The 26,212-nt window shown below is 37.4% G+C and overlaps 2 protein-coding genes across 5 annotated transcripts in view; both read left to right on the top strand.

Moving 5' to 3' along the window:
- Positions 1–20,824, top strand: part of TENT2 (terminal nucleotidyltransferase 2) — a 43,425-nt gene extending 22,601 nt beyond the window's left edge. For 2 of the 4 annotated variants that reach the window (XM_068177013.1, XM_068177014.1), the window contains exons 12-15: positions 3,719–3,855; positions 10,089–10,180; positions 15,449–15,528; positions 17,388–20,824. In XM_068177013.1, the coding sequence (XP_068033114.1) occupies positions 3,719–3,855; positions 10,089–10,180; positions 15,449–15,528; positions 17,388–17,462 (384 nt within the window). In that variant the 3' untranslated portion in view covers positions 17,463–20,824. Of the gene's footprint in view, positions 1–3,718; positions 3,856–4,869; positions 5,087–10,088; positions 10,181–15,448; positions 15,529–17,387 lie in introns of those variants that run through there. The other 2 variants (XM_068177016.1, XM_068177015.1) reach the window with 2 other exon arrangements.
- Positions 20,825–21,875: 1,051 nt separating this feature from the next.
- The window catches only part of CMYA5 (cardiomyopathy associated 5), a 45,698-nt gene continuing 41,361 nt past the window's right edge, over positions 21,876–26,212 (top strand). Inside the window, exon 1 of the mRNA XM_068176348.1 lies at positions 21,876–22,127. Coding sequence (XP_068032449.1) covers positions 21,970–22,127 — 158 coding nt within the window. The 5' untranslated portion in view covers positions 21,876–21,969. The remainder of the gene's footprint in view (positions 22,128–26,212) is intronic.

Here is a 26,212-nt window from a genome sequence, read left to right as displayed (position 1 = left end):
CACTTTTTTAAAGTAAACATGAGTAAATACTCATTTAAAGGACTGGGGAAAAGGATATTTTAGGTGTGTCAAGACATTATCCTGATGTTAGTACTAAATTACTTTGAATGAAGGGTCTTGTACATGCAGAGTTAAACTCATTATACATCAAAATACTCAAGTACAGATTTTATTTTGATGTACACTTGTGCTCCTTTCCAGTGTGTAAGGTGGAATGCGCATACTTAAAAGCATTATGTAGCTTGAACATGAAGCATGTTGCTGAATACTGGTGTTTCTTGAGAAATCAGCCAGTCAAGGTAAAAATTAGAGATCCAGCGAAAAAGGAGAAAATACTTTCAGATCTCTTTATGGGATATCTTAAAATAATGGAGAGCTCATTTATATTTGTTGCTCAATCAGATCCTGAATCTAATTTCTGTCTCTTAAGACAGCTTGAGGCAAAGACGCAGTAAGTGAAATAGGGACTTGTTTTAATAGAAACTGAATCTTTTGCCTTCTAGAGCAAGTTAAGAAAAGAAAACATACTTCAAAGGGTGCTTTGTAATTCCGTATTTATGGCAACCTTACCTATGTACAGAATCTATAAGCTGTACCTTGTTTTGTTTGTCTGGTTACTCCCTGAGTCCCTCTAGTGGAAAGGAAAATACTGTTATCCTTGTTTTACAACAGGTGAATGGAGATGAGTTGAAGCTAGGGGATTATCATGGGTTGTCTGTGACAAAGCAGAAAGAAGTATCTAGGTATCCCTTAGCTGGTCTGATGTCTGGTTCACTGGACACTGAGTGATTCCTTTGTTAAGAAATTACCTTAAATTACATTGGTAATTGAATTATTGAATATTGGTATATCTTGACAGAAGTCTTCACTAAATCTTGCCAATTTTAAGTAGCAATTAATTTGGTTTTATGTGTAGAACTTTCTAATATAGTAATAGCAACTTCTTACATAACAAATTTTCTGTATTTCAGAAAGATTAAACACTTGGTTTTGCTTTCTCTGTGGGGTAATCAGCTACCCACTGTGCATAAAAAATAAATCTACTAACAGTATCACAAACGTCATTAATATATTGCTTTAGTTACCGTTAATAAGTCTTATTTCCTTCCAGAAAAGTAATATAAGTTATGCCTTCTATTTTGCAATACTCAGTTGTCTTTTTAAGAGCAATTTTTATAGTGACATAACCAGTAAACCAAGTGGAAATGAGAATTACTTATATGTGTCTCTTAAACTAGGTGGTTGGGGGTTTTAATAGTTAGCTGCTATAGCCTGTAACCTGTGTTTTTACTAATGCACGTGTCTAGAATAATATGCGTGTATTTTCTTGAAAGCAAAAACCTTTCTGAGTAAGAAATTCTTTGATTTGTCTGAGATCTTATTGTCTGCTAATAAAAAAATAGCTTTTTTAATATGAAAAATAATAAAATAAAGCCCAACTTTTTAGCTGCTGAGGATATCAACCTTACTGTGATGGCAGAATTCTCTTGCAATTGAGGAGTTCTCAGGCAATTAAATATTCAAAATGTAAAAAAATTAATCTTGTCTTCCTTTTCTACTGCCTCCAAACACTTACTACTCGTAGTAGACATCTATTGTAATTCCATTGCACTTCTGTTTTGTGTTTTTGTAGGTCAGCGGCCCCATTTTCTTCTTCCTTTCTCCTGCCCCCCCCCCCCCGCCCTGTATGTTTCTTCGTCAGCTGGTGTACTGCTTATTCTAAATACAATTGTTCTGACCCTTCCTTAGCTTTCTGTGGGGTTGGGCAAGAAGTGACTTTCACTGTAGGACTTTCTGATTAACTTCAGGGTTAAAACTGTATTTACTATATGGCATTGGAACAGCTATTCTTTTCTACATCTTTTATACTGCATATATGCTTTTTATGTCTGTGTTTCCATTGTTTTGTTGTCTTCTGATGAACTATAAGCTGTTAAATTCTGAGCTTTGCAAACTATAATAATGTTTTCTGTATAGCATTATATCATACGAGATCAACCATTGAAGTTTTTAGATCTCTAGAAAAATGGCTTTTTTTCCCCAAAAGGTGTTGCACAAGGTTCCAGGAAGTTTTGCTGGACCTGACAGAAAGAAGATTTGCCAATCCTACTGGTTTTGTCACTTAACAGTATTTTTCTCAGAGGAAGTAGTGCCAGGTGTGGACATGAAAATAATACTACACTATGTAGTGCTTCTAGTGCTATTCTAGTACTATGAAGTTTGAATCATGCCTGATACTACTCTTAAAAATAAAAAATGAATGGGTGGGAAGGAGAAAGAAGATACAGTAAGGAGTGAACAGGTTCCTAAATTTACGTAAATGTGTGTCTTTATGTGAACGTAATGTTTGCTTCTGTGTATCTTGAGTTCATTTTCAGCAAAATACACAACATTGCTGTAAAATAGTGTTAAAACCAGGTATTAGCAAGTCATAAATATTGTTTCTGTAGCAAGAGGAGATATGTTTACTTCTGTGTACCCCAGTCTATCAGAAGAACCTAAAGGTTGCAGTGGACACTGAAACAGCAGGGCAGTTCTAAAACCATATGTATTTAGTCTTGTATATATTCCTTTTTAGGCTGGCAATAGTGCCTTCTTTTCATAGCAAACCTGATTTTTTTTCTTACCCCATCATACTCACCCTCTTCCCCCTACAGAAAAGCATATTTCAGGTGAAATGCAGCATTCTGTGTATTCACATGTTTTGTATAACTTCACTGCTGGTTGGTTTTGGGTTTTTTTTTTTTTTGTGGGTTTTTTTTTGTGGTTTTTTTTTTTTTGTGTTTTTTTTTTTTTTTTGGTGGGTTTTTTTTTTTGGTGGGTTTTTTTTTTTTGGTGGGGTTTTTTTTTTGGTGGGTTTTTTTTTTGGTGGGTTTTTTTTTGTGGGTTTTTTTTTGGGGTTTTTTTTTTGTGGGTTTTTTTTGTGGGTTTATTTTTTGTGGGTTTTTTTGGTTTTTTTTTTGTGGGGTTTTTTTTGTGGGTTTTTTTTTTGTTTGTTTTTTTGTGGGTTTTTTTTTGGTGGAGTTTTTTTGGGGGGGTTTTTTTTGGGGGGGAAGTTTTTTTTTTGGGGGGAGTTGGGGGGGTTTTTTTTGGGGGGGTTTTGTGGGTTTTTTTTTTTTGTGGTTTTTTTTTTTTTGTGGGGTTTTTGTTTGTTTTTTGGGGGTTTTTTGTTGGTTTTTTTTCATTCTTGGCTAGAGGAAGTCATACCTGCAGTCTTTTTGCTTATTTTGTGGGTGGATGCAGGTTTATTCATACGCAGATTTTAACTTGGTGCTTGGGAACACTATTAGACCTTCCCTCTGGATTATTTCTGTACTTTGGTTCAGCTATGGGAAATTGACAATAGGTGCAACTTCACCTACATATATCTCAGCTGAACTGCATTCAGCTCAGTGCAGGCTACCTTACTCATCTTTTGCTCTTGTGGTTTTAAATGCAAGTCTAGTTCAATGATTCTTCCATGTTAAAATTCTTTAGTAAACAGAAGTTAAGAGATGGTCTTGTATGCTCCTGTGCAAGATGATTCTACCTGAGTTCAGGGGGAGTAAGTAGTATCCAGTGGGGCAGAAGAGAAGTAGTCCTTGGCTTGTAAGTTATCTTTGAACTTACAATAAGCAAGCAATAGGCAGCTTTCTTATTGTGGAAAATATGTTCATCTGGGTTAAGGCTCTCTCTGTGTGTGTATATATATATATACACTCTGATTTTATTTTGACAGGAATGTTTTGATCCCACTATGCAGTTGCATTTTGTTCATCAAGCTCCAAGTACCATTCCTCCTTACGTCTCAAAAAATGGATCAAGCCTTGGAGATTTGCTAATAGGCTTCTTCAAATATTATGCCACAGAATTCGAGTAAGTAACAAGTTCATTTTAGTGGTTTAGAAGATATGAAACCTTGATTCCTTCTATTCAATGTAGCAACACTTTATAACCTTTGAAAGAAAGAAAAGCAGCAATGCAGGAGTGGTAACTGAGAGAGAGGAAATTAGTAGAAAGGCTAAATGACAACAGGAATGCCAGTAAATTGTCTGGTATCTTCTACTTAGCTAGGCATTCTTTCTTGTAAAATAGTTTCCAAAAGTTAGAGAGCTTTGTCCTTTAAAAATTCCTGGGGTTTGTTACATAGTTACACTATTCTATAACTGCCTATTCATGTGTGAGATCTGTTCTTGGCTATCATTTAGGTATCAACTGTGATATTAATTATTTGGACCTTAAGGGCTGTGATTGTCTGTTGTCACAATGAGTCAATGGAGGTAACTGGCCAGGTGGCTCCTTACTTCGACCAGAATATACACCTGCATAGGCTTCACCTAGTGAAGAATGCTCTCACGTATGGTTGTTTTACTCACATTATTGATTTACTAGAATCTTGAGTTCAATTTTGGCATCTGGACTTGCTTATATAAGGGAAGCTTAAGTTGTGAAGACATCTGAGAAAGCCTTAAGTTACAACTGCTTTGCCAAATTGTTACACGTATTTCTGAATTTCTTAGAAAAAAATGCTTTTTTTTATAAAATACCAAATGGTTGTGTCTCAATCAGTTTAAAGATCTTCTAAATCACTTCTGAGGCAGTTGTTTCATGCATGTTGCTGTCCTGTGTATGTGCATCATCTCCATTTCTTGGAAGGAGAACAAAACATACAATTGGATACTCATAATTTTGGAAGTGTTTAATTTATTCAATAGAAGAATGAAAGACCATTAAATCATTCAAGCATTTCTGGGGTGTGCATCACATGTGAAATATGTAAGCTAAATCCCTATGGCCTGGAGTAATGCATGAACCAGCTGCATTTTGTGCATGCTTAAGCCTGACTAAGAGATTTTCATGTAAGAGATTTCCTTTCAATGATCTCTGCAGATAAGAGAATGGTCTTTTGTCTTAAATATTTCTCCTGAGTACCTGTCCTTTCAGCTAACAAGATGATGTTTGCTGAAGAGACAAATGAGAAGACAGTGCTGGAGAATAACCTTAGATTCTTAATTTGTGTGAGATATTACATTAATCTTTTACTACTTGACTGCACAAGCTATTAATCTTCTTATATATGAAAGTAAATATCTTATCCACTAAGGAATTTTGTGGTTTGCCTGTGCGAAGTAGCAGAGATGATCTTGTCTAATTACAGGAAAAATGCCTAGTCTGACTCTTGTGGTTTGTTTTCCCTGTGAAACATTTTCTGGTGTCTTTATGCACCAAAATTCTGAGATTGTATTTCAGACAGTTAAATGAGGCTATAGTTTTATGGTCTGTACTGGGCCACTGAACTTTCCCTATTGGACTGTCACGTGTTGATGAAAAGATTGCTACAGAGAGTGTGACTTCAATTTTTGTAAGCTCCTATCTGTAGAGTAGGATACATTACCAGATTTGATACACAGGAACTGTTTTACTGAATGAACGGCATGCAATCGAGAATGATCAGATCATTCATTGTGTGTAAAGATCACAATTTTGAAGAGAATAAATCATTGAAGCCACCTGTCTAGAATGTTTAACTACTGATCTATTTTACATGTAATCATCAGGAAGATAAGATAACTTCTTATCTTTCAAACTTCTCCCTTACTCTAGCAAAGGCCATTACGTATTTCAGTTAAAATCTGTGATTTTTTTTTTTTTTACTTGATGTAGGACAGGATGGGCTTAAATAGTATAGCAAAGGAAGAAATAGGAGCTTTGCATCCTGTCCAGTCATGGATAAGTCCTTGTGCTGTATTGATTTTCCCTTATGCTTTTAAACTGTTCTGTTTATTTATACTATAAGATGTTTCAGAAAATTGGTTATGTATTTATACAGTACCTTTTCCACAGTCTTACTCTAGGGTTTTCAGTGTGTCCATAATAAGTAATTTTTATACCCCTTCATCCCCGTCCCCAGAGAAATGTGGTTTGGAAATTGCATCATGTATTGGACTAGCACACCATATATGACACAGCCTGTTTTGTCTTTATGGTTGTATATTTATCTTGCCATAAGAGTTCAAGTCTGTGTAATGCTTCTTATGATACACCTGGCTATGTTAGTGACTTCATTTTTTAACTTTAACTATTTAAAATTGTCCACTGATTAAGTAGTGAAAGTTAGCAAGAAAAAACTGTAGATGTTCTCCGAATCAAGTATTTGGAAACATGTTTACCGGCCCCTCTGAAGGAGGTGTCTGTTTTCAATGCTGCAACTGTGAGTGAAGGCAGCAGGTTTTCACTTGGCTGTCTCCTTACAAAGTGAGACCTTGAAGCAAGGCGTTACTCACCTGAATGTATTACTTTGTGATTACTTCTCCTGAATTTACAATTGCAGGTTAAGTAGCAGTTGTTTTAAGATCATTCACTGATTTGTTTTATGGTTCACATGGTAAAAGCTTGCTTACATTTTAATGACAAATTATAAAATTTCAGCAAGAAGTTGCTTGCAGCTCTTTTCACAATAGAATTAGTTAGGTAATAAAGGGATAATTTTTAATATTATGTTGAATTAAATATTTGTAACTTGTACCCATCTTATTGTGTTTATACAGGTGGCTTTGATTTGTAAGAATGCTCTGAAAAATATAAGCTTTTTATTCTGTTTGTACTGTAGTCATACACACACTTGAAAATGCCTAGTCTCCTCCTTTCAAATACTTGCCTTTGCTATGAAGATCACATACCTAATTTAGTCAGTGACAACAGAAATAACTGATAATTGAAACAGCTGTTTAAGTGGCAGTGTTAACTCATGGATTGAAAATGTGTGCAGGGAGAATATCTGCTTTAGGTTGGCAACAATGAAGTTATTATATGCAAGCCAAAGTGGCTAAAATTGACACAGAAATAATTTGCTATTCGTAATTGATTACCAATTTAGTATGATCTTGCTACCAAGACAATTCTCTGTCAGGTAACAGAGTTGTTTTCAAATTTTAATTTCAATTTTAAATAAAAGGCTTTTAAGTTTCATACTTAAATAAAAAGCTTTTTAAACACCAAGAAATGCCAAATTTTTTGTTACTTTTTGCTTAACCGGTGTATTATAAATGCATTTATTTTTTTTTTGCTGAGGGATCAAGTATAGCCTAGGAAGAAAAGAATTCAAGAGAATTACTGTTTCAAATGAAACAGTACTGCCTAGTTAAACCAAATACAGATCAAATACTTCTTTACATGACTCTCTCTCCTTTTTTTCCCCTCTCTCCTTTTTTTCCCCTCTCTCCTTTTTTTCCCCTCTCTCCTTTTTTTCTCTCTCCCTACTGGCTTGGATCTCTGTTTAAATAAGCTTTTAAAAAAAGCAAACTCTAAGCTTCTGCTTGCAGAAGATATGTTCTTGAGCTGCAATTTAAGCTTGTTTGAAGCTCTAAGCACAGGAATTTTGTCCTTTTTTGTGTGTGTTAGGGGTTTTTTAGCAATTCATCTGAATTAAGCGTGTGTTGATGGTTGATTATTAAAAGACATGATAGGAAAAGTATTTTATGCTTGACATTACCACAAAAGTAGTCTACTGTGGGAATTAAGGTGTGAGGAAGGATTAGGGGTTAGAATAAAGGCTTTCGTTTACATTGAATGCTAGAAAAGATCATTATCATTACTAATTTTCTAAAGAATATATCAAGAGAAAGGTAAATATACACACTGAGGTATCCTAGATCTCTTCATGTGCTGTGTCCTCCATTTTTTTAAAATTAAGCCCTATTCATAGTATTAAATATATGTGTTCTGTGGAAGTACAGTTATTCAAACAACTGAGTTCCACAGGAGGCTTTAATTATGAGTTGTATTCAAGATAATTTGTGGAATTACAGTCAGGATTTTTATCTTGTCGTTGATTACTTATTGGAATTACAACAGCAGATCTGTGGTCTAGGGAGGACAGAATTCTTTCAGATTTAACTGATGACAGTATATTAATTTACGGTTGATATCTACACATTTACTGCAGGTGGTTGATGGACCCAGCCCAGCTCCTCTGTCAGGTGTGCATAAGACCAGTACAGCTGGAAGCACATTGTCCAGCTATTTCCACCCATTTAGTCAGGACATGTGGTGATGTATTGGTGATCCAACTATTTCACTGATATGGTGGCTTCTGGATTTACAGAATCATCCAGATTAGTAGAGACCTTTAAGACCATCTAATCCAAATGCCAATGCAGCACCACTGTAAACACCCCTACAACATATTCCCAAGTGCCACATCCAGACATCTCTTGGGCATTTCCAGAGATGGTGATTCCATCACTTCTCTAGGTAACTTATTCCAATGCCTGTTTACTGTTTCAGTGAAAAATAATTTTCTAATACTTAATCTGAACCTTTACTAGTGCACTTTAAGGCCATTTCTTCTTTTCCTTGGCACATGGCAGAAGAGATTGACCCCCACCTGGCTACAGCCTTCTTGTAGTTGTAGAGAGGGATGAGTTCCTCCGTGAGATTCTATTTCTCAAGAATAAAAAAATGCCGTTTCCATCTGCTCCTCATAGGACATGGTTTCTAGGCTCCTCCTCAGCTCTTCTTTCAACAAACCTCAGGGCCCCAGTGTTTCTTGTAATAAGGGGCCAAAGACTAAGCACAGGATTTTAGGTGTGAGCTCACCAGTGCCCAGTACAGGGGGACAATCCCTGTCCTGGTCCTGCTGGCCACACCATTGCTGATCCAGGCCAGGATGCCATTGGCCTTCTTGGCCACCTGGGCACACCCTGGCTCATGTTCAGCTGCTGTCACCAGCACCCCCAGGTCCTTTCCAGCCACTCTGCCCCAGCCTGTGGAGCTGCCTGGGGTTGTTGTGACCCAAGGGCAGGACCCAGCACTGGGCCTTGTTGAACCTCACACCATTGGCCTCAGCCCATGATCCAGCCTGCCCAGACCCCTCTGCAGAGCCTTCCTGCCCTCCAGCAGATCAGCATTCCCACCCAGCTTGGTGTCACCTGCACACTGCCTGAGGGTGCACTCCATGAGATCATTGGTGAAGATACTAAACAGGACTGGCCCCAGTACTGAGCCCTGGGGAACAGCACTGGTGACCGAACACCAGCTGGATGTAACTCCGCTCACCACCACTCTCTGGGCCTGGCCATCCAGGCAGTTTTTATTTAATGAACAGTGTAACTGCCCAAGCCATCAGTTGCCAGTTTCTCAAGGATAATGCTGTGGGAAATGGTGTCAAAGGCTTTACTGAAGTCCCTGCAGACTACATCCACAGCTCTCCCATATCCACCTTGTGACAGAAGGAGATCAGGTTGGTCAGTCAGGATCTACCTTTCATAAACCCCTGCTGGCTGGGCCCAGTCCCCTGACTGTCTTGGATGTGGGACATGATGGCATGTGGGATGAAGTGCTCTTCAGTTAAAAGCAACTGAAGGGTGGCTGTGTAGATAAGATAAAACTGGAAGTGGTTTTTTTTTGGCTTCCATTACATTTGAGATATTGTTGAGCCAAGTGTTATAAAGATGGTGGTGCATCATAAAGACTACCCTATAATCTGCCTGCTGATCCTGTTTAAATGTGGTAATTTCCATGTTTTGTTGTTGTAAAGTTGCCTGCAGAATATGGTAGAGAGTTATTGTACCTGCAGATCTAAAATTCAGCATATAAGAAGTATTGATACTTTCTAGTAATAGTTTTCTTGCACAAGGAAAGCCTATGAGCAAGTTATTTCTACATATCTTTATACTATTGGGTATTGTTTATGGAATGCAGTATGTGACTTGTCTGCACTTATTCCTTACATTCCTTTTCTTCCTACAGGAAATTCTGAAAAATTTGATTCTGTAATTTATTTTGCACTTAGAAATAAATGTGGATGACAATGCAAATTGTCATAAAGTTTGACATTGTTAGTAAAAAAATCCCATTGTGAATATATGTTATTCATGGATAGCTGTAATGCTCTGTTTTGGAGATGGTTTTTGTACTTGAACTTCTGTTAGCAGAAAAATTTTCTTGTTTCCTACCCATGATGTTAAACTAAATTACTCATTGTTATAAAATACTGTGTTATCCAGGCTTATGACATTGCAATCTGACAGTTTTTTTAATGTAAACTGATACTTTGAATTTAGAACTAAGAGTTAAAATTTTTTGCAAATTATTTTTCTTTTCTTTAGTTGGAGCCATCAAATGATTTCAGTTCGTGAGGCCAAGGCTGTTGCAAGACCTGATGGTATTGAATGGAGAAACAAATTTATTTGTGTAGAAGGTAAAATGTGAAGCTGCATTATAATTTTTAACTGTTAAGGCATTAAATACAAAAATCTATCAATTAGACTTTACCTTGGTTGTGTTTTTAGAAATATATTGCACTTGTGCATTATGTAGAGAAGGAAGTTTAACCAATGTAAATAGTTCATAAACAGTCCTGTTATAAACATATGAGAAGGAAGCTTTAAGCTCTAGTGTTTAAAAATAGTACTCCTGACCTTTTCTTCAAGAGCACTCATTTGCCCTGTTACTTTTGGAACATGGCTTAGGATTTTGATAAGGAATGGCCTTTATGCCAGTAGTGTGTGTTTTTCTGCTCCACAAAAATAGTTGTCAGTTTTGCCACGTTTGAACTTCTGAAAAAACACAGCAGGCACATACTCAGATTATTCTTGAAGAATATTCTTTGTTCTTGAAATGCTCTGGCATTGCAGTGATGTGGGTGTAGTTTATGTGTACATTGATCTCCTTGTGGGTACTATTTTTGGCTGTCTAGTGAACATAGGCTTTGTGCAGAGACTACATGATGCCTTCCAGAAATGGAGGGTAAACCCAGGCTACCTGTTGGAGTTGCACGTCTCATCTGTCTCAGTGCAGAACTGAGTAGGAGCACTATACAGGCTACCAGATTCATGTGCTAGTGACACCTTTCAGCTGCTGTGGGGAATGTAGGAGAAGATGAGCAGGTGAGCATACATAGGAGAGGATGCTTGCAATAAAGAAAGAGAAGATGATAAACCAAGAGAAGGATTGAGATGTTAGGAGAATGAGAAGAGACTGAAGGGACTGAGGGTTGCTGGGTAACTGGAAAAAGTTGTCACAAAAGGGAGAGGTGGCTGCAAATTAATGAAGGCTGTTAGGATAAGGATATCAAAGGTTGACTTCGCAGGATGAAATAGGAATATAGCTTGAACAGGAGACAAATGGTATGGGGAAAGTTGTTAGACACTGAGAAGATTTTGCTGGGGGAGGATGAGAGCAAGACAGAAGTCCTATGGCTGAACAGATATTCTTCAAGATTGATGAGGTTTAAAGTTGGGGTATGTATGTACTTTCCTGCATTTGTGCTGCTCTGTGCAGAGAATCACCTTCAATCAACTTCACGTGCTGGTGAACTTAGTTATTCTGTGGTCCAGAGCTCATGGACTTGGCCATAGCCATATGAATGTCATTGTAAAGCCACATGATGGGATTCCTGTTTTTTATTTGACCCTTTGGGAAAAATCAACAGTTACAGGAGAAGAACACACGGAAATATAGTGGCACTGGAGTCTGTGGTCTTAGAGTTGAGAAATATGAGAATTAGAGTATCTGCACAGCTGAAATGATTCAGAATAGTGTAGTGAGGCATTGCCAAGGCTCTGGTCTGAATGTGGGAGGTGGGAATGCTGGGCAGCTATGTTTGCTGCTGTCACGTGATGCTGATCCACTGTGTTGCAGGGGGTTGTGTGTTTCAAGCTCTCAAGTATTTTATGACATTATAAAGTGGTTGAATAATTAGGTTATTTTTCCACCAGGCTGGAAAATAGAATACACATCAACATACAAAATAGACACTCTAGATTTTTAATTTAATGGTCTTGATTAATTAGAATTTTTCCTTAATGTGTTTGCCTTTGAACTGTTAAAAAAGGCAAAATTATCTATAGGCGATGTATCTGATTACTTCCTTAGTTCAAGACTTAGAGGGTTTAAGCCTCACATACCAATATTTTTACATCTGATTTGGGAGGGAAAAATAAAATCTCCTACTTTTGCTCAAAGTAGACTTCATGTTTATAAAAGCTGTTGAACTGAACTAGGTTAAGTAGTATGTACATAAATTTCTGTGTACTTGAGAAGATTGCAATAGTTAGGTAAACATGCCAATATATTCTGTTTTCCAACTCTATCAAATTTTCCTGTTCGCAGAATAATATTTCAGTAATTAGTACTATTGCATTTATTTTTAAATATCTAAAATATATTTGTTGATAGATTACGCAAGCCTGTGCCTGCACGTTTCCACAATTCTGCATGTAGTACTGTATTTAGATTAGCTCAAGAAAAACTGTGTTCTGTTTTAAATGTTGTAGGCCTTAAGGCTGGTTCTCACATGTATTTCTGCTGTTAGAGAAACCAATATAGTAGAGATGCTCTTCCCAGTCACTTTAAAATATGATATGCTTTTACCATGATGGGGATACAGAGAACCCTGCTTTTAGATAATATTTTGAACAATCCTTGTCAGAAGCTCTAAATGGCTATTGACTGTTCTAGTATGAGTTTAAATCTTGTCTGTATCAAGTAATATCAAATACTCTCCTGTTGGAGAATAAGAAAAGCTAGAAATCTGGCCATTTTATGAGATAATTACATTGATAATAATTTAGGGAAATCAAATCAGAAGCCATCTAAGCTGCACCTAATTCATATTTGTAGTTTTAAGTCTTTCAGATCCACATGCTAAAAATAATTCAAAAAATAATTCCTCAGGGCTTGGTTAGCAGCAGTTCTGAAGTTATGTGATATCTTGTATTTTTGTTTGGAAAAATTATTCCCTTTAACCTTTCCCTCAAGCATCAGTGTTTAAGCTGTGTTATTTTTTTTTTAATATTCTCGTCTCTGAACAAAATAACTTATTTACAATAAACTCTTACTGTCTTGATGGTTAGAAAATGTAGTGGTGTAAAGAATAGCTGATTGTAAAATTATTCTTGCTGTGCTTCAGAGAACCAGTTTGTCTTTTGACAATCAGTAAATATGCAGGAACATTAAAGGGAAGTTGTGAGTTAGCTTTTGTGACTGGAATGCCTTTTTTCCACTGATGGTTTGAGAAGATTGTACAGTTCAGCCCTTGTTGCTTTACAATATAGGTATGACTTGATTCAACATAAAGGTCCTAGCATTAAAAAAGCAGTTACCATCACGTTTATGATACACAAATGAAATGCTGTATTTGTTCACATAGTAAGGGACATGGAGTTCTTAATTACACTAGATCACCATCTCAAATAATGGGACTGACATTAGAGGGCTGTGTATGTTTTATTTGGTTGCCAGTTTTTCTACTAAACTAAAAGTATGATGCATTCTAAAATAACAGAAATCTGCCTGTAACTGTCCACTGAAAACTAGGTAGTTCGAAGAGAAGCCTTTTAGAAAACTGCTAAATGCAACATTTATTGCATATAAAAATTGTCTTAATTTTCTTTAATTTAAATAGCTAGCAGAAATAAAAGCTTAAGGCCATGGAGCACATACCAAATTTGAAATTCCAGTTTCCATAAAGGCACAAGCACTTCTGGTGTCTGTGTAATGCTTTATTTTGCTATACATCACTATCTGAATAAAAGTAATTCATAACCAGCTAGACCAAAAAAAAAAAAAAAAAAATCTACCTGATCTAACAAATGCTTCTGTGGTCCTTGAGGACTTGTGTACATTCTACCAGTGTAAAATACACAATATTACTTAAGCAGTTCTCTATTAAGGAAAAAAAGAGAGTATAAAATCTGGTTTGTAGCACACTGTAATGCGTAGTCCCTGCATCATAATTTTTTAGTATCAATTGCTTTAATATTGGCATCCTTTTCAGTAGCAATAAATACTTTTTTAATCTTGCTATTAAAAAAGTTTCAAACTAATAATTAAGTTAGGATAGAAAAGGGGGGGAACATCACATTAATTTCTAGTCCATTAGAAAGTAGAACCCCCAAATGGTTAATTTATGAACAAATACTGCAGAATAGGTATGAATTGATAAAATATATTTTACAGGAGTTGATATGTCTTATATTAAAGTTATAGTAAATATTTTGCTATATTCTCAGTATTTTACTGAGAAGCTGTTGAATGAGATGAGTCTAAAGTGAATAATTCCAAGAGTCTCATGTGTAATAAGTTTCAAAATATTTTAATATGCAAAATCATAGTCTGATATGTTATCACAGACTATTGAGCTGTAGCAGATAATTACTACTGCATAAATTCAGCACAATCATAGTATGCTTCAATAGATAATAATAACCTGAGTTTATTAGGAATTACATTTCATTAGAGCATTCATTGAATCATAGAATGGTTTAGGTTGGAAGGGACTGTTAAGTATCATCTCTTTCCAACTCCCCTGCCATGGACAGGGACATCTTTTTCTAGACCGCTTTTTTTTTGGACCCCCATCCAACCAGGCCTTGAGCACTTCCATAGCTTCCCTAAGCAACCTCTTCCAGTGCCTCACCACCTTCACAGTAAAGAATTTCTTCCTAATATCTAGTCTTAAGCTTGCCCTTTTTGGTTTAAAGCCATTCCATCTGGTCCTATTACAACATGCTGTTGAGAAAAGTCCCTCTCCAACTCTCTTGTAGGCCCTTTTTACATACTCAAAGGTGCTTTGAGATCTCTCCCAGAGCCTCCTCTCCAGATGGAATGACCCCAGCTCTCTCAGTCTGTCCTCTTAGGAGTGCTGCTCCAGCCCTCTGATCATCTTTGTGGCCTCCTCTGGACTCCCTCCAGCAGGTCCCTGTTCTTCCTGTGCTGGGACCCCAGAGCTGATGCAGCACTGCAGGTGGGGTCTCAGCAGAGCAGAGCAGAGGGGCAGAATCCCCTCCCTGGCCCTGCTGCCCACACTGCTCTGGATGCAGCCCAGGACACGTGTGGCTCTCTGGGCTGTGAGTGCCCACGGCTGGGTCAGGTCCAGCCTCTCATCCCCCAGCACCCCCAAGTCCTTCTGGGCAGGGCTGCTCTGAGTGACTTCTCCCAGTCTGTAACTGTGTCTGGAATTGTTCTGACCCAAATCCAGCACTTTGCACTTGCACTTGTTGAACTTGTTCAACTTTCTTGAGATCATCATAGGTCCACTGCACAGATTAGTCCATGTGCCTCTGGATAGCATCCTATCCTATAGTGTCAATGGTACTGCTCAGCTTTATGTCATCTGCAATCTCCCTGACAGTGTTCTCCATTCAGGGCATTCAGAGAATTCAGCATTTGGAGTGGTTTCGTTTTTTTTCCTCCTCTTTTTTATTGGTTTGTTTGTTTTGTCTTGTGTTTTCTTGTTCTTGGAGGGGGGGGGGTGGTATTTTGTCTTAGTGGTTGGTTTAGTTTAGTTTTGGTTTGGGGTTTTTTTGATAAATGTTACGTAGAAAGAAAGCTTGAGAACCAAAGAGGAATTGAATATTTAAAATACTTTTGGGAAGCAGCTATATGCTTGACCCTACTTGGTTAGTAGACACAGCTAACTCTAGATTTTTTTTAACAGTTTTCATGTTTGTTTTGGATCTTGCAGAGCCCTTTGATGGGACAAATACTGCTAGAGCTGTACATGAGAAACAGAAGTTTGATATGATCAGTAGAGAATTTGCACAGGTAAAAAGTAATCTCATGTAATTTTTCTGGTCACTTTGTTTTTCACATTAGTTTTACTATGCTGGTCATTAAACCTGCCTGTTTATGAAGTTTTATATTTTGTACTATAAGTAATAAAAATCCATGTTTTTAAAAATATGTGGAAAAATAAGAGTATTCTTTAATGTCTGCCATTAAAATTCAGGTTTACACTGAAATCGGTACTCAAAATAGTAAAAACCATCTCTCTTAGATTTTCTTATGTGTGTAAAATTCTAACAGTGGTTAATAGCTTTAAAGTTACGACTTTGTTTTCATTCATTACTTATTCCTATTTTAATTTGAGTGGTAATAGATAATACTTTATACTTCTTACTATTCCATATTTTAATAAATAACACCACCAAAATAGTGGTGGTTTTCTGATTTTTGATAACTTACTTAGATGGGTACTTTTCTTTAGGGAGACCATGCTCATAATTTCAGAACATGAGTAGTTCCAGCATGAACTTTCACTGTCCCAGTCAGGGGAGGAAAGGACATGTTGAAATATGGAAAAACTTAGACCTTGATTAAGCATAATTTTTCTGAAAATTTTTGGTGTCAACTCTCTTTTATGCTTCTCTCCTATCATAGGCATTGCATATGTATTGCAACTGAAATTCTAGGTTTCTGAGATCTCTGACTATTTTTTTATGTAGTTATGACTAGGGATTAGTGCATAGAACTGGCTTCCAGCTTTAACCAGTTAAGACTCCCCTATTAAGCTGTCTTTGGAGGATTGTGTTTACTCCAGTTATTCATATCTTCTAGTACCTTGAAGGCTTCTCCAGCAAAAAAGTAATTCAATGCCAGATACTTGTAATAGAGCAAATGCTAAAAGGACACCTTAGTCAGAAAAGGATAACATTTTCTTTGTAATTCTATTCAGAAATGTTAATACGTTTTTCTTTTATTTAACCATGTTAGCGTATACTGAATTGTTCACATACTGGTACATAAAATAGTTGATTTTCTGAATCTGCTAAAGTCACGTTTACAAAGTAGTTTGGGCTTTTGTGGTACTGTGAAATCAGAGTGAACTTCTCTTTTCGGAGTTTTCAGTTAACGAAATTTGTTTCAAACCTCTGTGATTTTCTGAAAGATGTAAAAGCAGATGTTTGATCCTAGCTGTCTGGAAGCAATATACTAGAGTGGTACAGCCCTGAAAAATGTTCTTTTTACCAGATACCATAAGAATGACAGTTGCTCTAAAAGTGCAAGTACTTTTAAATGTCCTGCACTATTTTTAAAAAGATTAAGCAATCTGTTTTGTCCTTGAGAGAATTATTGTTCTTGTGGTTTTCATTACACATTGGAGTGTAAATGACTTCTGTATAAACACAGGAGGGTCACTGCAGTTCTTTGTAGGCTCATGGTGTAACAGATGTCCTGAAACTCACACTAAGAACACAGAAGTTGAAATAAGCTATTTTAGAGACACATCTAAGTTCTGGAAATGAAAATGCATAACATCATTTATCAGGGACTTTGATATGTGTGAATTTGAGGTAATTATTTTGCAGTTAGAATATCAGTGTAATGCTTAAATATTGTTAACATCTCTGTCTCCAAAAGTCCAGTCTGTTCTTGAAAGCCTTTACCTTCCTCATTAGTTCATTGCACTTTGTGTACTTTTTGGATTTGCTTACCTTAAAAAAAATCCCAAAAACAAATGAAAAAAAACCTCAACCTGCAAACTTTCTTTTCAAGAAGGAGAAAAAAATCAACCTTCATTTTGTGGAACTGTGATGCTTATTGCTAATAATGGTATTTAAGTTTTAATGGCAAAGATTATATAGTCTTTTTTTTTAAAAACTTGCGTTTTTTTTTTCCCTCAGGCTTGGCAATTATTACAAGACACGAGAGACCTGAACTGTATATTACCTTTAAAAGCAATCAAACAGAAAAGATAACAAGCATCTTTCATTTTCCCTTTTATCGGATCCTACTGAAATAAAGAACAGAGATGAAATCAGGAGGTTTTTACGACCTGTTTTTCTCTGAAAAATTTTGTTAAGAAAATGTTTATAAGGATGTGGTGTATTTTATTATCGGTATTTGTTAATACAGCTGTTCAAGATACGCTTTCTGAAAATGCTTCCATTGTTGACTTTTAGAAGAAACTCACAGCAAACAAGAAGAATACATCTCTTTTAAGGAAAGTATGGGGATATACTGACTTGTTTCTTGTACGATCTGTGTAACCATTATTTCAGACAGATTTAACCATAAAAGATTGACTTTCAGAGTTAAACCATGTGCAAATCTGACTACATCCTGAAGGTACTTGCACTACCAACTTCTTGATGAACAGAGAGTCTGTGCTTTACATCTGCGGAATTGTAGTAAGCACTTCTGCTCAACTTAGCACTTTCCAGTTTTATTTCACTTTTACTTGGAATAACAAGCAACTGTTTATGAAAATAAAGCTAGATTATAGTTGGTAGTACTCTGAATATCAAGAACTATAATCTAAACCAGAATTTTCAAGCAACAATTGTACTATGAAGAAGTTGAAGTAAAAAAATCTCAATTCAATGCACATAAATGCTTCACATTCACACAGAGTAGGAAGAAAAATTTTTTGTGCTTCTTTTTACATATTTGAAGTAATAGTGGTGCCTCTTTTCAATAAAAAGACCAAATCAAAATCAAAACACCTCACATCAGTGCTAAAATAAGCTGGGCTTCTCATTTGATTTTGTGTAAATGTTTGTGAATTGATTAGCTGCTGTAAATTGAATCTAAGTAAGTAATATTGAAAATTATAGCTTTTCCAAAAAAATTGTAAATCTTCTCTTAGACCTTATGTACCTCAGTTTATGTTTCTCATATATTTGTTATTGAAGACCAATCAAATTTTAAGGTTGTATTTACCACTGAAGTCAAATTCATACTTCCATTTTTTAAGTTTAATATCTTATATGGTGTCCAGTGAAATACAGTTTATATATTGAAAATACCAGTTATTTTTCCAATTTATATTATTTTGTACTTTGTATTTAAAGTATTTCCTATAATTAAGTAGAATAGGAAATGCCCCATGAGGTAAGGCCCATGTTGCAATTCATCAAGATCTATCATGGCTATTCTGCAGTACATCTGTGAATAGGCAAAAGTTTGGTTTATTACTTTCTCTAACAAGATTGTGAAAACTCTTCTAACTGTAGAATAATAAGCTTTATGGCATCTTGTGCAAACTTTTAAGTTCTAGTTTATTTAGAAGTTCTAAGTACTGTAAACTATGTGCCTGATGTGAGATTACTTCCTACACACTTCATCATGGTTTAGTCTATGTAGAATTTTGCCTTTTTTCTGCATTACTTGACTTCTGCCATTTTAACTGTCTTTCAATTATAATATGGCTCTAGAAGTCCACTGAAGTGTGAGCTGAATGTCAGAAACAAAACTTTATAAAAGGCATAAAACTTTCATATGAGTTTGTATTGTATCATCTAATGTGTCAACATTTCTTAAACCTTGAATTAATGCTTCATGCTTAATTTAATTTCTAACTGTTTTTAAAAGGTTAGTTTTAAACATCGTGGTATCTCTGAGCTACTCCATAAAAAGTGCCCTACCAATTCAGTGGTATTTTTAATACAAGTTAAGGTCTGTAACCACAACAGTCTGTGTGTTTCAAAAGAATCCTTTTGTATTTTTTTTCTCAAGTTTATGTCCTTCTGATAAACCATGTTTATAACCAGAAAATCTAGATGGTAGTTTTCCACAATTTTTTGTAACAGACATGTTGATAGCATATTTGTTAAATAGTGGGCTGCAACTTTCATCAGAAAACTTCAGATGTGATACCACAAAGTAAATGGCTTGGGGAGAGTGGGTAGGAGCTGGACTTTTAACTTTGGGTTCAGTTCTGTGTAGTCTGAAGTTGTTCAAGATTTAATGACCTGCATTGTCATCTACTCTGGACAACTATTCAGAGTAAAAAGTTCACTAATGGATACCATAAATTTTAGGGTAAAATTTTCAACTTTCCTCTGCTTATTACCTTCTTATCCCTTGGCATACATCCTGGTAGGAATAGTTTTTCCTGAGAGCTCTTTGATAAAAGGTATTTTTCACAATTGACCCAGGTGCCAGTGTGTGTGCAAGATGCTATCTTCCTTGGGATTTGTTACTGCCTTGAAATAAAGCTGCTTTAGTTCAGCGCTTTTATTTGTTTAATTTTTTAAAAATTACTATTCTTGACTACTCTTTTTGGCATTGAGTTTTCTTGTTGGTTCTCACCTCATGTGTCACAAACCACTTGTGTCTTCTCTAGGATTTTCAGAACTCTCTAGTCCTTCAGGACTAAATTAACAGGCTCAGAGGTGCACAGTAGGACCAAACATTGGCAAGAGCTTCACATTTGGTGACAGTAATGCAGAACTGGCATAGGCTATGCAGTGTGAAACTTAAAGTTTCTCTTCCAGCTCTTGCTCTCGCTTGTCTTGAAATGTGAATGTGTAAGTGAACTCTCAGTACCTTTAGGTGTGTTGACAGTATAAGGTGTTACTTTTTACAAATCCCTCACAAAGAAATCAATATAAATCAATTTTAAGACTCATGTTGCAGGGTGACATGGTCATTTGGGAGAAACAGGCAGGGATGGTAAAAGGATGTAAGATGATCTGTGTAAAACCTGAAGTTAGCATTTGCGAATACATTATATTTGTGAATTCCAAACATTTATTTGGAACTAGTGCTTTACTTGAACTTGTGTTACTGGACTTGAGTCACAATATATTTGATGTTAAATTTAAGTCCATCAGAGAATGTCGCTTTTGATTTATTGTACTGTACTTATTATGGGTTTTCCTGTATTTTGTGGTTTGGTTTTTTTTCTTTTTTTTTTTTTTTTTTTTGCCTTGTTCTTTGTAATCCTTGTGTGTTCAGATATAAATATTTCCATTCATTTTACTGAGTATGATGCTTGTCTGAAGAGCATGAAAGAATGTGCAATTTTGGTCCATTACAGGTCAAATTCACTTGTGAGAAGTACAGATGGAAATAAGTTGAAGGGTTTCTGGTAAAAGAGTACTTGCCCTTTTTTTGCTGTGCTGAAGACTGAATCAAAACTTGTGCAATGTATGTATGTATGTTTCATCTGTAAGCATTTCTAGAAGACTTGTAAAGCTCTTGCCTTCCACATAAAATTTAAGGAAGAGTACTTCATATTCCTTATATTTTGCTGTGTACACTGTCTATGCTCATGATGAAATGTAGAGTTCAATTTAGTTTAATATCTATTTCAAATACACTTTTCAAAAAATTACATGTCACCTTGTGTATTGTGTATGTCACTGTGTGGGTCAAGAGAGCAGAAAGACCTGTACATACTGTTTTGGAATGTCAGGAGAATTGCATGCAGAGGTAGCTTGTAGTCAGAAGTACATGGCTGGGTGTTTCTATACTTACAGCAGTCTTAAGGAAGAGTTTGCTGATTGATTTATAACCAGATATTTATTTATGAACAATTAAAAAAAAAAACAAAGCTGGGGGCAATGGAGTTATACTGTACATACAGTCGTTTGTACTTGAGATATCTTGGAATTTCTTTACTTAGAATCAGGGGTTTAGTGCTTTTCCTCCTGTTCTAAATTTTTTTAAAATAAAGTCATTATTTTGACTAATACAGATTAGAAATATTTCTGTTTTGTTTATGAAAAGCACTGCATTTTGTGTAAAATGCAGAATTATAAAATATAACTGAGGCTTAACCTAGAATCTGCATGGTAGTACAGTTCGTCTTTGCTTTAAATTAAAATTGGTTCTAGTCTGCTCAAATAGGAAGTTTTAAAATGTCTTCTGATTTAACACATTCATAAATTGAGGGTTTAAATACATTCCTTTTGCATGGTTAAATACCACAGTGGGTCTGATATCTCTTACAGTATGGTATTAATAATTAAATGTGTTTGTCAGAGGCTTATCCACCTAGTTATTGTATTTGACCTTTCCAGCTTGAGCTTGAGGCACTCTGGGTGTGCTCATGGGCAGAACTTGTGAAATGTACCTTCTCTTGGGGTCACAGATAAACTCTTCTTCTGCTTCATCTATACCATCCACCCTGAATTTGCTGGAGGTGACTGGGGAATGTCTGCTTGGCCCCCTTCCTCCCTGTTGCTGCCTGACTGCCCTGTATGCTGTACAAGCGACTCTGTGGCAGCAGCGGCAGGCGAAGGGGGAGAGCAGCTGGAGAGATGGCCACGGGGCCACGTGTCCTGGCACCGGGTTGGTGCTAGGAGACAGGGTAGGAATAGCAGCGACTCTGCGCTGTAACTTTGCTGCCTTCTATTTAAAGACTGCCCTGAGTCAGGAGAAGTGAGTGCTACCGGGGATGACAGTTGCTTCAGGCAGCCCTGGGGAGGACAGGGTTGGGGGTAAACATCACCGGCAAAGGCCTGAGCAGGGAAGGGAATGGAGGGCTCCCGCAGTGCTGAGTGCGACAGGGCATCTGAGACTTCGTCCTTCATAGGAGATGAAGAAGAAGAGGGAGAAGAAGAGGAAGAGGAAGAGGAGGATGAAGAGGAGGAGGAGGCTGTGGACCCAGAGGAAGCAGAGGAGCTGACTAATAGGTATGTCTCCCCAGGGACCCATAGCCCCAGAGGGAGCTGGCAGCTCTACCCCAAAGCATCATCCCCCAGGGAAATGCCAGGATTGGAGTCCTGTGCTGGTTTATTGGCTTTTCCCCCTTTCCTAACCCAATTGCTCTAGATAAGAAAAAGGGGGGAGTAGAAGGCTGTAGTACTTTTTTCAGATGAGTATGGCTGTAATTAAATTTTGTGTGCTAAGCGCCTACCCTGAGTTCCCTGAAAGCTTTTCTATTTAAAGATCCTCTGATGTGCCAGCTCAAGTGGCATCTCCTTCCACTCCTCCCTCTCTGGCTGACTCTTTGTCACATATGGATCTTAAATGCTCTGCAGATTTGCTTGTTAGGGAGAAAATGCTCAAAGATTATAATGGTGCATTAAAATTGGTTCCTTTTTATGGCCCTTTATTCCTTCCCACTTGTCCCTCCCTCTTCAGTTTCTTCTTTCCTTGAAAAGGAAAAACTTGTACATGCCTGCTATTGCTGGTCATGATTTGTAAGGCTGATTTTTGTGGTGGAATGAGAAATGTTCTATCACTTTGATCTTTAATTTTTTTCTCTTAGTATTTTTGTTTTCTTAATAAGTCTTCCACAGAAACAGTTTATTGTCCTACTATTGCTCTCCTATCATTAGGAATGTAACAAGCAAGGCTGTGGCCCAGTGCCCTGCCCCATGGTCCTACACAGGATGTGGAGGCATCTGCAACCTGGTCCATGCAGACAGATTCTGGCTGTGTCAGCACCATTTGTTTCACAGAGACCACAAGGCCTGAGAGTTCCCCGGCACATACCAAGCCTCAAGATTTTTTCCTTGTCTTGAGTAGACCCCATCAGTTTTAAGTGGATACTGTAGGAAGAACCTAAGATGTTAATGTTGTTAGCTTGAGTTTTTTTCCAGAAACCCATTTTTAAGAAGCGTGTCATATAGTTCCTAATACCTCTGTGCTGTGAAGCCATCCACATTTACCATCACTCTGTGTGTATCACAGTTCAAAGTGCTTTCTGACATTGCTGATGGTCACTGGAGAAAAAAAGATGGCAGTAGGGGGCTCTCTGCAGCCTAACCCACCCAAAGTGCTGCAAGAACAAAAGCCAAGTGGGGAAATGTATCCTAGAACTGCAGGAAAACCTTCCTGTACAGGAAATAAAGAGCTAGTTTTCCACAATGGGTGGACACCCTGGTGTGTAATGCTGCTTTTTTCTCAAGGGAGGTGTTGGCTTTTCAGTCCTATACTGGCAAAGGGAGGGATTGTATGCCAATAAAACACTGCTTGCACATGGCTGTATCTCTGCAAGAAAACCAGCTGAAGTCCATGGAGTGGAGCCGCCCACTGCACAGAGCAAAACCATGATTTAGATAGATAATTTTTAATAGAATCTGGAATTAAATAGCTAATAATAAAGCTGAAATTGTAAAACACAAGTAGGAATTACTAAAAAGGTAGTGAAATCTATGTAGCCTCACAGTTATTTACTGCTTGTGCTGAGAGGATGATTTTTCATGGGTGCCTGTTAGCAGCTCCTCGCAAATGGGTCTTCTGGCTGGCAACCTCTGCAATGCAAACTTGGGCATTGCATCTCAGCATTTAAATCACAGCAAACATTGCCTTCAGCTCCCAGTTATATTAAACACAGCAGATTTTCTCCTCTGTCCTTTGCTGTCTTACTAATAAACAGGTGTTAGACTACCAGAGAGGCTTTTAACAGCTATGCTAAGTGGTAACTCAGCACATTTAAATCGGTTAGTTTAATTAGGTTAAAGGAGATGTAAAATTTTGTGTTCGGTGCAAATCTGGTGGCTGCACCAAGCACTCAGCAATAGCTTGGAAAAGTTAAATAAAACTGACTCTTTAATTGCTTAGATGTTGTTGCTAATGTCAGCAGGGTTGTTGAGCTTCAGGCCTCCTCCTATGATCAGTGCCTGGGCAGGGCTCCTGGCAAGATGAGACAGGTTAAGCTCTTGGGACATACTCAAGCTGTGAGCTAATTCTTTGTTGATAAACAGGTTTTCAAGTCCCCATTGCAGAACAGATTTTTTTTTGAGTGCATGGGCTTTGAAAACATAGCTTAGAGGAGATGTAACTAATATGCAAACTTGGCTGAAGGCAGCTTGTCCTGGACCCTGCTACCATCAATTTATTTTTAACAGCCCCAAGTTCTCTGTTGCTTCTGCTTTCCTCCTTTGAATGCAGTTGAACAGCACCTTGTTGTGCAAGTCAGCAGGAAAGCTCCACTGACTCCTATTTCTGCCTTTCAAGCATATTAAATAGCCTCATACGTAATTTATATAAGAATCATGCAGCAAGATGAGTGCCCCAAGGTCAGGAAGCACCTCTATGAAACAAGCAGAAGAGCCCTGGTGTTCCTCTGAGACACCAACCCCTGAGCTCTGACCAAACCACTCTGCTTCCACACTGTGCAGCAGCTGCAGCAAATAAAATCCCAAAAGCTGCAGTAGAAATGATGGCTTGTCTCAAAATTACAAGGCACATGTGTGAAAGGCAGAAGAGTTTGGGTTTCATGTCTTTATTACCCTTATTAATGTGCTGTTTAAATAATTTGGTTTCCTAGCACACTTTTTTATATAAGTAATGAGACTAACATGCAGCATCCGAACCTATTAAAAAGGTGGGATAAGCGTTTCATAACATTGGCAGCACAAAAATGCCTCTGATCTGTATAGCACCCGTACAGTATTTTCTTACCTTTGGGCATTTTATTATTTAGGATAGATGATCATGGTAGATGACTTCTGTTTCTAGCACCATGTATCCAATTAATCACCTAAACAGGGGAAATATTTTGAATACTGTGTTCGTTAAGGCAAGCATGGATAGGAAGTTAACAGGTTTTAATTTTTGTATTGGTAATGGCGAAAATTAAATCTAACTGAAGTAAAATTGTTTACTGTTTAACTGGTTTACATATCCACTGGAATATCTGTGTCTTTAACAAATGTATGATGGGTGAGCTGCTCTGACACAGTTCTCTTTCAGACTATTCTCAGCTGATTTCCTTCTATAGAGGGAAGGTCTCTGGATGTGTTTTTGTGCAGGGTTTACATAAAAATGGCTCTGCAGACAATTTAAGCATTTCCAGACAGCCTGTTTGCCTGGAATAGGTAAATAGCATTTTATCTACTTGTTTAGTGTTTACCTATAACTAGTAGATGGGGAGAAAAATGGGGAGAAAGTCCTTAAGTTCTGGAAGTGTTTGAGTTTGTTTTATTAATGAAGCAGTCCTTCCACAAGATCAGAGGTGTGTAAGCTTTAGAGACAAGTCTCATTTATAATGATTGATGAAAATTAATATAAAGGGAAGTACAGTGGAGAAGGTGTCTTCCTGCCACATGGGGGATGCTGCAGTATCTAGGAGAGCAAAACACTGGAATGATAGCAAATGGATGGTGAGAAGGAAGGAGGGGAGAGTACTGTGGATCTGTCTTCTGAAAATAAAAGTTACCATACCTTTCCCAAAGCAGAGAAAGATGGGGAGAGCATATGTGATTTTAGATGCCTCTAGCTGAGGCAGTGCCTGACATTGGCCAGGGTGGAAGAAGCTGGCAGGGCTGTTTTTCTGCCACCTGCAGCAGGAGCATTAGCAAGGAAGGTGAGAGAAGTAGGAAGCAGAGTTGTGTGGGTCATTTCAAGCACGTCATGGCAGAAGCTTGAGCAAAAGGTAACTGAGCAGCTGAATGAGGCAGAATGCTGAGGTGGGGGCATTGCAGAGGGGAGGAGTGCAGCCAGCCCCCACTTGCTCCTGTAGCTGGGCACTCCATGATTTGTTTCTCTTCAGCCTTTTGAGTAAAACTGAGTCCTTAATAAAGGCCTGTGTTGCATAGGGCTCTCAGACTTCAAGAAGTTCCCCGTTGGGTCTCAACAGAGTGATCACGTAACTGTGTAAAGGAAGTGTCGCACCCAGACTGAAGTGTTTGGTACCTGTGCTCCCTCTACAACATGGTGGAGAAACCAGAATGCAGGAGCATGGCAGACCTCCGGGCGTGGCGGTTCTGTGGGTTTCTCAAGCAGCATCTGATCCTGCAAATGGCAATGCCACTAGGACATGCCATGA

The sequence above is a fragment of the Anomalospiza imberbis genome, chromosome Z (assembly GCF_031753505.1).
Source record: "Anomalospiza imberbis isolate Cuckoo-Finch-1a 21T00152 chromosome Z, ASM3175350v1, whole genome shotgun sequence".
Taxonomy (NCBI): Eukaryota; Metazoa; Chordata; class Aves; order Passeriformes; family Viduidae; genus Anomalospiza; species Anomalospiza imberbis.
The sequence above is the reverse complement of the archived record's forward strand: the minus strand, read 5'-3'. Positions and strand labels throughout refer to the sequence as shown.